Source organism: Mya arenaria, chromosome 10 (assembly GCF_026914265.1).
Source record: "Mya arenaria isolate MELC-2E11 chromosome 10, ASM2691426v1".
Taxonomy (NCBI): Eukaryota; Metazoa; Mollusca; class Bivalvia; order Myida; family Myidae; genus Mya; species Mya arenaria.
In genome coordinates, this window is record NC_069131.1 from 12100667 (window position 1) to 12112776 (window position 12110).

Here is a 12110-nt window from a genome sequence, read left to right on the forward strand (position 1 = left end):
ACAAACTATTTGAGACATGTATAGAAATTAATGACGTATTTGTAATGACTGTTCATATTTTTACAAAATCATGCATATTTTGACTCTCGCAATGAACTCAACATGGTAATTTCCGTCTGTTCCCGGAATTACGTTTTTTCACAGTGTTTAATATAATTTGTGACAAACATGTGGATCTATTACAAGTATCATTGTAAACACAAACACACAAACACAAAACGTACAGGTTATTGTTCTATTTATTTTTTTATAAACATGCATACAGTACATGTATACACCCATTGTGCTTTATTTATTCACTAACATGTATACAATATGCGTAAGAAATGTGTATTAAACCGTCAAAATAATAGATAAAGCAAAAACTCATCAGTAACTATTTCAACTCTTACCAATGAAAACAAATCTACTTATAATATAATTTTCTCAAACCCTTTTTAATTAGCGTAAATCTAAACAGTTACAACCCCGGCAGGGCCTCTGACAAGAATGTTTGCTTACTAAGGGTTAAATTACCTCCCTTCGTAAATCCCTGCAGGCTGAAACAGGCAAAATATCCCTTACAAGAGCCAGGGAGTTTCGGTGTGTTAAACCTGGATTTCGGGGAGTTATAAGTGGTTGAGGGACCAATTTTTTCAACCAAAGGTAGGATTATTCATTTAACTATCATTGTGTACCATTTGTTGAAGAAATGAATTAATTTTAAACTAAGACGATCAATTTTTCTGTACCCTATTTCACTACCCTAAAAAGGTCAGTCGACGGTAAATATGTCGGCCCTAGCGTATCGATTGGCAAGTTCCCAGATTTAGATATTCGCATACATTTTCATTATTTAGTTTATTTATAGATAGTACGTTGTTTGTAAGCTATCGGAAATCAATGTTTACAAAGTTCACTGTTTGAGCTGTGAGTATTTTTTGTGTATTTGATACGGAAAAGGGATTTGACAGGGCACTTGCTGTTACACTCACTGAAGGTGGCGCCTCGATTTGTTTAGCCCTTAGGGTAGAATAACGTTGATAAATCGTGTTTAATAGGACTCAAATAGTTGAATTTAGATACTAATTCAAATCATAGCGATGTAAATTAAAACAGAAAGTAGGAGATGACATAATACATTCGTATACATTGGGATTAACTCCGTTTTTAAGAAGGAATTCCCTATCGGGTTTTGACAGGTCACGTGACGCTATAGGATACACATGGTTAAGTGCGTCACGTGATCTAGTGTATTGACGTATGTGGGTCAAAAGGTCTACCAGGTATATTGACTGGGTAATAATATACATGTGGAGTTGTGTATTGAAGATTGGTTATCGGAGGCCCTTTGAGGGTTGTAGGGATTTTTGTTAATCTTAAATGTGGAGGACTTAGATGGTTTGTGTTTTTTTGTTATGAATAAATTTTGATTTATTATATTCAAAAAATGTTTTATTGATTATTGTAAATAGCCTTTGTTAGGTACAGTATAGATATCATAGAATGTCCATTGACTTCCACATCCTGGTTAACAAAATTCACACTGGTATATATCATCCCTATGAGGATGTAATTATATACATTTTTTTTTTGGGGGGGGGGGGTTGATAATTTTTGTAAATACTTTCTTAAACAGCGAAATTTATACTATGTAATGCATATTGGTTGGCACACATGTTTACTTTAAAGAATGTTATTTTTATTAAAAGCTAGGTTGTAGTGGTGTCATGTAATCATAATAATCTTACTTACACCATGTTATTTAAGAATTGTTTTGAATGATCTTTGTTATATGAAAAATATTCACATATTTTAATATTAACATAATAAAGTCAGTTCTTTCATAAAACTCATGTATGTAATATGCCTAATTATAAACCAGGGATGCTAATTAACATGTTCTGATCAAGGTGTACTTTAAATGAATGTTTCCATGGCTACAGGGGTCTGTTTCCATTAGGCTCAGCTTATCAGGTTAACATAGCACCTGGCTGGCCTTTGGCCAGTTTGGAAGCCTAATGGCTGATAAGTATCTGCTACTCCCTCAGCAGATCCTGTATGTATGCATTACTTACCTTCAAGGAATTTTGGAAATCCACCTGGGGTCTACATTTATCAGAAATATATTCATTTGCATGAGATCTGTGGAGTGTTTCATCTGCTCAAGGGGCAGGTGGAGGGAGATATAGCATGTATAGAGGCCCTTTGAGAATTGAAAATCCAACTATGGATGAAATATATGTTTCTGTTCAGTTGGTAAATGATTTACACAAACTAAGGCGTTGATGGAAAATCAGCCTAACATTATTTAGATTACTGCCAGGAAATCATAACTTCCTACATGTATGATATGTCATTAACATTTATAATGGCAACTTAATTATTTTAGTTGCACAATTTGTTAGACTCATGATATCTTTATATATCATATCATATATACATAATGGTTAATTAAAAAAACTCTAATTATCATTATATCAAGGGCCACTGCCACAATCTTGAAAAAAAAAGAGAATATTTTGTTAAAGCTGCAAAATTAATTCCAATTTGATATCTTCATGAAAAGGGTAGTGTTTATTTTCACATTATAAATTATCTATGACTAAAGCTCTTACTAAATGGCTAGGCTGTAAAGCTATAAAGCAGACCGAGATCTTGTGAGAAAATCTATACCAGGGACCATTTGTCTATTGATATCTACATTCAATACACAGTTTTATACCCCTAATTTGCATTCTTTTGTCAAGGACTCTGTGTAAGGGCCCATTGATTTATTGACAAGGCGTTTGTTTATAGGGCCCAAGTTTGGACTTGTTAGTGAAGTTCAATAAACAGCTTTACCTAAACACCCTGTAGTTGTTAGTAACGCAGCGTAGACCAATAATAAAGCCTGAAAGGGCCCTGATCTCCATATGGGGTTTTATCTATAGCATCTGGTTCTAGTTGTATTGATTGGGCAGGCTTTTGTCTGGTCAACTCAATTAATGCCTGGATCTATAACTGTAATGGTCAGCTGGTTAAATGGTATTCAAATTAGGGGCTAGGAGTAGGAGATAGATAGAGGGAGGATGTAAATGGTGTATATTTATTAGTCATTGTGATGTTGATCCGAACAGTTATTATTCAGCAGTGCTTATGTACTATTCATTCATAGTTGGATCCTTAAAAACCAAACTCAGTTAACCTTGTTGAATATTAAGGTATAGTATATGAATAGAATTATGGCTAGTTTTTATGATTAATGTGTTTTCTCATACTTATTTTTACAATAATGGACTGTTTAATATTTTTGTGAAAAACTTTAATATCAGTGCCAAATGGCACATGACATTGAAGTAGTTGTTTTTGGAATACAAACAAAATTTCTTTACAATTTGATATGTCAATTAGTTTATGGTTAATTGCTTTATTTTAATAATTGAATTTACATGAAACTTATTTTCAGAAAATTACAATATTGGTTGACCTTCCTTGTGTATTGAGGGCTTTTGTTTTATTGGGAAGGCTGGTCTTGTTTTGTAATAAAACATGTATGATTTTATCAGCCCATATTTGCACGGGTCCTCGACCACCGATCTATAACTGCCATAAAACTGGTAACAATGGCTCTAGCCCTAAGGGGCTTTTTAAGATTTTGGTCGATAAACGTAATCCAACCTTTACAATTTATTTACTATGGTCTTGTAGTTTAGGGATTACGCATTATTATTTCTCTATGAGGTCCTTGTATTTCAATAGTTTAGACTTGGGACATGCTTGGGCATATTTCATGGTATACAAAATGTATAAATGGGAAAAACTTTCAAGTTTAGACCAAAAAAGGGTATTAAAACCCCACAGAAATTTTCCTAGTATCTTGTTTGCTAACATTTCATTCAGAATATGTAAAAATATTCAAGATTGTAGGATACAAATATAAAGATACTGAATTTAACAACTTAAGAATGACTGGCCCTATAATGTCACATGATTTGATTGGATAGTTTAGAAGTGAACTATCCCTTTGTTTTAGTCCATTAATGAGTTTGTATAAAACCGTCAAATCATACACTGCAACATCGTGTGAGTGGGTTTTATTTACTGCATCTGACAAGGAAATAAAATCTCAGTTTCATGCTAATCGTCTTTCCCTTAAAACAGCTTATCAGCAAATAGCAAAGGCCTTATACCTGGGAATTTTAACATCCCTGTCAGTCAACACATGCATGAGTACTGCATATCTTAACTGTATTAAACTGTGTACAATAGCAATAGACCTATTACTTATCTGCCTTTAGCCAGCCGAAACGAAAGGGAAAAGAGATGGGGGTTTTTTTTACTGTATGAAATTGCATTTTAAACCACATTTCATACCCATGGTCTGATATAAAGTTACATATAGGGCAGCCTTTCTGTGTCTAACACTATTCCCATCAGGTTTCTTAGGATGGATTAAATTATATATAAGAGTGTTCTCTTTGCATGAGGTATTTTTTAATGATTTAATCAGTAGGTAAAGTTTAAAACAAACAATTTGAGGGGGAGGTAAGGGTATAACCAGGCAGAATCTGTCTATAACTGCCCAGAATCCCCCCACCACCTCACACTAGGAATTTCCCCCCACCCCATGCACACCTAATGAAACATCATTTAAACATTTTTCTCTATTTTCAGGTCCCAACGTAACTCCCAAATCAGCCTGTGAACAAATGGATGAATGAAACATAATCACCTTTCACCCCGTAGGCAGAGGAACTACATTAAAAAACACCCATCATCCATCAACCATACTCCCATCATCCGCAGTTAGTAGAAGTCAGCCTAGCCTCAAATCACTTTCTTTAAATTATGGAGACAATTCCATTCAAATTTGAGGCAGGATCAATTTCGTCATCAAATTCACCCCAGAAAGCTTTGTCAATTAATGAAATAGCTGCTCAGTTGGCAAATAGCAAAGCTTTAAATATTGCAGCACCTCCTACAATACTCATAGCAGCACCAACAGCTGCCAATGTAGTAAACGGAAACAACAATAACAACAATATCGAAAAGGCCGATTCCACAGAGAGTATATCAAACAATCCTATTGTAGCGAAAATGACTGAGGCGTTATCGCTGAAGCAGTCACCGACCCTAACGAAACAACTTGCAAAGCCGTCCACAAGTTCATCGTCTGGGATGCAGGTCATTACTCAGTACATGTGTCGCTACTGCGGCCAGCAATTTGAGAACACCGAACAGATGCAGAAACATATACAGGAACACGTTGAGGGAAAGACACCACACGAGTGCTCTGTCTGTGGAAAGACATACCGTACACCATCAAAACTGCAGCGTCATGTGCGAGTACACAGCGGGGAACGTCCTTACGCTTGTTCCGTCTGTGGGCGGAGATTCACACGCAGCGATCATGTGAAACAACACATGAAAGTCCACATGCAGGTAAACTAAATACTAATAAATTTAAAATCTCTGTGTATCATCAGTAATGATTTCTGCTGTTTCTGATAAGAAATAAAACAATCAAATGAAAACGCAAACTCAATAAGTGCCTCCAAATGATATATTTGCACTTGTTCAGTTCTTAGACTAAGGTTGATTGTAATATTTTAGTTTTACAGAAAATAAATTTATGCTCCAAAAATCTACACATGTAATGCTCTTTAAGTCTGAATGCAATGTGCAATATACACACTTTTGATCTGCAGATATTGTAGTCTGATATAGTTACCTTGATTTCAATTGCTGCTTAGTTAAACTATGTAAAATCTTCTAAAAAGTAGTAGGAAAATACCTTTTACCCATGTTAATGTATTATTTTATCTCTCAACAGCCGAAAGACGCAAACGTGTGTCACCTGTGTAATGATATGAAGTTCAACCGTCGTCAGGCGTTACACGCGCATCTCCAACAGCAACACATGCTGTCACAGGTGAGGCATTCAGAGTCGATTGTTAAAGTGAACAATGTTGTCAACGGTAAAAGGTTACCGGTAAATATTTTATGATGTGCTGTTATTTGCACAAAACAAGTACAACTGTGAAAGTTTTCTCAAATCCTTTTACAAATACATGCAGCAGATCACGAGTGTATCCATTTAACTTCCAGAGCAATAACAATTTGTAAATTAACAACAATACAACGGTCTTCCCACCATAAACACATTTTTTTTTAAATTTTTGTATTTCATTCAAGATTTGGATAAAAAAAATTTTTTTTCCTATACCATGACATGACTGTCATAATATTTTTACAGAATAAAGCTCTATAATAACAGCAATACTTGAGTGACTTTTGCAAAAAATAGCACTTTTTGCAAGAAAATGATCTTGACCTAAAGTATACAAAAACAAAAACAACAACTTTTTTATGTTATGAGAGCTAATTGCTATATTTTGAAATCAAATGTGAGTATAATGGGTATTTTATTATGAAATGATAAAAGAATCAAAATTTCCTATACAGTTAAAATAAAATGATAACTGAAAGTTAAGATAATGTTATTTATTTTTCATTTACATGTGAGTTTTATAGAAGATATGTTGATCTGTTTTTAAAAGCATTTTTTTAACAGCCTAAGTGATTAATATTGTATTATGTACAGTATTATGGTGCCTTTTAGTATCTTGCAGTACAGATTTAAATAAAAGCTAATTTTGTCATGCTCTTCAAATGATTACATTAAATACTTCAGGTGTTTACCTGCCATCGTTGCGGCGAGGCGTTTGAATCACTGGAGGAGATGCAGACCCACAAACTCTGTCACGACACTGTCCTCAACAGCCTTAAGGATGGCTCTACGGCAGCTGCTCCACCTGACGGCATCGCAAAATTCTCCCTCGGTCCGCAGAAAACAGAGCAGACATCTTCGATGAACAAGTATGATTTCATCACAGTGAAGCCTCAGACATCGTATGCCACTACAATGGCATCCACTGCCGAAGACACCAAGCCTACTTTGACTTCAGTTTTGAAGATCCCTGCTGCTTTTTATATTCCCGCTAACATGGACAATGTTTCTGCATTGAGTAGCAAGCTTGCAGTTGAAGGTATGGAGAAATTAGCAAAAGAAACTGCAGAAGCTGAAGCTCAAAGGAAGTATCAAGACGAAATGATGCAACTAACTAACGATGCAATGAAGTTTCAGGACCAGTTAGATGTGCAAAGAAAAACAGAAGAGGAGAGGAGAAAGATTGCTCAAGCTTTCACAATCAAAGCAGGAAATGTTATTGAGATAAAAAAAGAGCTTGGAAATGTGGAAAATGGCGACGCAGGCCATGACTCAGGTTTGGAGATTGTTGAAGGTCAGGAAACCACACACATGGTTAATGGAGACGGTATGTCCATGTTCATACTGCCCTCACTTTTAAAGAACGGTAAACCTGCAGGGTCAAAAGCTGATGAAGATGAATCAGATATGGAAACAGAGGACAGTGAACAGAATTCGTCCAAAGATTCGTCCGCTATTAATCGTGAAGGTGACGATGACAGAAGCGAGGGTGATGCTAGTGAGAAGATGGATGATAGTGGTATTGGTGAAGGGGAAGGGTCGGAGGGGAAAATCTCACCACGCCCTGAGGCCTTCTCCAGACCCTGCCCAAGGTCAAAGAAACCGGGATACATGCCTCCCGTGGAGGCTAGTACAGAGGAAACCAGGTATGGCTCGCCTAGTTTGGTGTCTACAGCTGCGAATGAGCCAACACTTATTGCTCCTAAACCAATGTTATCAATACTCAATCCTAGAATTAACGAACTGATCAAGGCGAAAGTGGAACAAAATATGAGCAACCAAAACCTGAGCAGCCAGAGCCAGGCTGTCCATTCGTCTGTTCCGACTTTCATCGTCACCAACCCATCACTCAACTCACAGATGAACCCTCAGCTACCAAAGCTCACACTTATACCAAATTTCAGCAAACTCACTCCGCCACCAAACCCTATGACGTCCTTTCAGACGATACTGCCAGCTCCTATCAGCAGTATCTCAAGCTCAGCAACACTCGCTGCTGTTGCTGCTTCTATGTCGGCACAGATGACCCCTAAGAAAACAGAGGGGCTACCAAAACTCATAAAATGTGAACACTGCTGTATTTACTTTGAAGACAATGCAATGAGCATGCTTCATAACACCTTACATTCGGCAGACACTGCAGATCCTTTCACCTGCCGGAAATGTTACAAGAAACTCGGAAACCGACTTGAGTTCATGGCCCATCTTATATGGCACTTAGAACCCAACATGGATCTATGTTAAGAATCTTAGGGACTTTTGTTACTGTTTTTGAATTTTAAGGTATACATAATTTGTATTATGATTCATTATTGTTAAAGTTTGTCAAGTTGAACAAGAATTTTTTTCGAACAAACAATTTAAAAATGCTGATGAGATCTTAGATGTGCTATTTTTATGTATTAGAGACAGTATTACTGTATTGTTAGTACTGCTTTTATTTTCAAACTTAAAAATACTGGATCAATTGGGAAGAATATCATTATCGTATCATTGTATATACGGTCCAAAGATCAAAAATTGTTGCCTTATATTTTCAATGTTAATTTGTGTACAGGACTATAATGCCATCATTTAAGGTTCATTTTACAGGATGTTATAAAGTCATCCAATCGTTTGTCATATTCATGGCTTTTTCAAAAAGATACAATATATTGTACATGTAGCAAAATTCTTTATTTTTTTTATAGATAGCAAAAATTTAAGAGTCTATCATAAAGTACTTGATTATGCATGTATATGTGTGCAATATTCTTATTAATATTTGTTTTTCTTTTCTTGGAGATGCAAGACAACTTTTCTTTCTTTGTGGAAAAAAAAAGTTTAAAAAAATAATCATACATTTTAATCTTTCTCTTTCAAGTTTGAACAATTCTTTATTCTTGAGATACTACTAGATCAATAATTATATTCTTTTTCCTGCCCCTTCTGTGCTTTTAAAAAATACTCACTTCTGCGTAAAGCATTTACATATTGTTTTCATCATTATCATTTTACTACTTGTAATCTCGAAAACTGATTCGTAATTCCCTTGAAAAAGTTACTTGTACTGGGATGTTTAGAATGGAGGGATATGTTCGTTTTAATTCGTAATTAAAGCGAGGGAACTTCTTATAAAGATTTTATTAATATATGCTTTGGATTTTATTTACATTTTATGTTTTTTTTACATATGTATGTTAGAATTACAACAGAGATCCCATGCCTGGAATGACAGAATTAGAATGAGAAGAAATGTCTGTGTATTTATTGGAAATATTTAGTCATGGTTTTATTTCTGACGCCGTTTTTGTTTGATGTGCAATGTTAGAGTGAAAAGAAAAACTTACTACATACATGTTGATTTTTTAAACCACAAGATAGGGTTTGCCGAGCAAAATTAAATAATAGAGTACAATGAAAGCAAGGAACTGAAAAACTTATTTCTGTCCTTATAAATATTTGTAAAACAAGTTACAGCAATGTTATGGTATATAAATCATGTTCATTGGCACACTGTAACCTCAAAATTTGGTCTTCTGTTTTTTGGGGAAAAACCAGGGTAGATCCCATTTGTCCTACTTGGTGAATGCCAACTTAACTCGCACATGAGTATATGTTAATTTGCGCATTTCCTTCTAGAGTTGGATAAAATTCCAATTTTGCTTGCCACGCCCTATTTTGCGGTTTATTTTCCATCTGTGATTTGTTTTATGTGTTTTGGTGTTATAACAACAAACAAATATTTATTTATGAATCAAATATTAGTCAACTGTTGCCAGTTTATTTATGCAACTGTAAACAAAAAAAATCAAGAGGAATATGTTATATTGATGATGGAAATGACTTCATGGAAGGTCAAAATATTGGGTACCGAATTTTACTGTAGATGAAACGCTTGGATTGATAATAAATAGGCCAAAAATAGTAAGGAAAATTGGGTAAAAACTGTTAATACTTTGTTTAGTAGCAAGAAATAAATTGGGCAAAATAATTTCTTCAAAGTCCATAAATACCATTTATAGAATATAAGGAGAACTGCATACTATCTGTTTTAAAATTCGGTCTCGTCTAATCGTTACATGTTAATGATTCAGATTGTTTCCAGTTATGATTTGGCTTTGTTCAACATTTGAGGTTATAGTTGTTCATGTTTCAAACTTATGGTTACATTATACTAATATGAGTTTTGCCTTTCAAAGTTTTGTTTAACTGTTTACCGTGTTAGCTTTTTGTCTAAAACATTCGATGTTTTAATAGATGTATATATGTTTAATCAATATTTATCAAAAAGCCTTAATTCATGTTACTCAAATGTTAAATATATATTATTGATATGTTACGTTCTTTGTCTTATTTATTGTAGTGCTTAGAAAAAAAGAATTTCATATAATTTGTATTGTGATTAGATTCATAGCATTATTATTTATATAGTTTGGGTGTGTTTATTGTTTTGGGGAAATAAAGGTATTTTTAATGATTTTTCAATGCAAAAGTAAATTCATGATTATGATCCAGTAATGAAGACTGGAATGATCTTATCAATGAATGTGTACACATTATTTTTTGAGTGTACCACAAAATATCATAAATCAAAAATTGCAGTTCAAGGTGTTGCGAGTGTCACAAACTAAGATGATAGTTGTACTTGCAAAAGTAAATAAATATTGCCATAAATGACTAATCAAGCTGTTGTTTAATTTCAATAGATATTTTACGGTAAATTCTCAGAAATATGTGAAAATTTAACGGTACGATATATATGCCCACAATGAAAAAGGTGGGAGGGGAGTTCCAGTGGTATTTAAATGCCCAGCAAATGATTAAACATTTAACTATCAAAATAAACTGGATCATTTGCAGAAATGTACATGTTTTTTGGGGGGCAAATGTTATGGTTATTTCTTTATAATTTGTTCATTATGCCAATCAGGATATGATTCTTAAGACTCTAATTTTACAAACTTCAAAAAATATTTTCGCTCATTCCAAATCATTATGTAATGGTAAAATGTATTGTAGTTTAAAAGTACAGTAAAATAAAGTGATATAAAGGTTCGAAGTACAAATTTAAACATGAAATTTTCAGTTATTTGAAAAACATCTGGAAAGAAAAATAATTTCAGACAATGAGAAAGGAAATGTTATGGTGTTAATTGATCGTTTTTTGATCAAAGATGTACAGGGATATATTTATTTGAAGAAAAAAATCTTTATAGCATTGCATGTGATTTTGTTTTCCTTCTTTGTGTTATAATGTGCATGGACGAGATTAAATTGGAACTTAAATTATTCAATAAGCAATCTTTAAATTTGACGATTTATAAAATTTATGTCGTAAAATGTAAAAACAAAGCAACTTAAGCTTGTTAATTTATTATAATTGATGTTTCGGATGTATTCTTGTTTAAATCCCTGTTAATGATCTATAAAATCATTCGCATGTTCAATATTCGGCAAAAACAAATCAGTTTCAATGACATTTTTTTAATTATAAATAATTTATGTCAAATACCTGCACATCTTAAACAATACATGAAGTCTTCGTTCAACTTTAATCGGTCCATGCACAGAAATCATGTTACATCCTGTGTTATTTGCTGTTGTACGCCTAATCACCTCATATTTTCATCAAATTCCACATTTATGTATTATACAAGAAATACCATCATATATATGTTATTTTCATTTACATTTTCGAAAATAATGTGACAAATATAATCAATCTTGCAATGTAAACATGTTCACTCCTGTGTGTATATGGGCTTTAATAACTCGTCTGTTTTATGTTTTTTTCTAATCATTTTTCACCATATACATATACCCTCTGAAAAAGATTGTTGACAGGATTAAAATTACCAGAAAATTACCAGAAAAGTAGTTCCATTCAGTAATATTGATAATTTCTTGAGAACATAGTTTAGTATATTAAACAACTGAACAAAATAGTTATTGTTTGATAATGTTTATAGCATGTTTATTTTATTTAGTTGCTATGTTACAGCAGGAAATGTTAAAAGTTTACAAGTTTTACTTTACAATGTTACAACAAGAAGTTGACGAAAGTGATAGTTTTGACGTTGTTATGTAATTTGGTTAATTGATATAGTTTATTACCCTAGTTATTGTATTAATAAACTAATTTGATCAACAAGATTTA

General features: G+C 33.6%; 1 protein-coding gene across 2 annotated transcripts; it reads left to right on the forward strand.

Annotated features, from left to right (window-relative positions):
* Positions 1 to 513: 513 nt before the first annotated feature.
* LOC128206003 (uncharacterized) lies at positions 514 to 12110 on the forward strand. Of its 2 annotated transcripts, none has more exons than XM_052908121.1 (4): positions 514 to 645; positions 4636 to 5403; positions 5795 to 5893; positions 6656 to 12110. In XM_052908121.1, the coding sequence occupies exons 2-4, from the start codon at positions 4810 to 4812 to the stop codon at positions 8213 to 8215; spliced, it is 2253 nt and encodes a 750-aa protein (XP_052764081.1). In that variant the 5' UTR covers positions 514 to 645; positions 4636 to 4809; the 3' UTR covers positions 8216 to 12110. The 2 variants fall into 2 exon arrangements, with proteins under 2 accessions (XP_052764081.1, XP_052764082.1); XM_052908122.1 differs by lacking the exon at positions 514 to 645 and adding an exon at positions 1274 to 1380.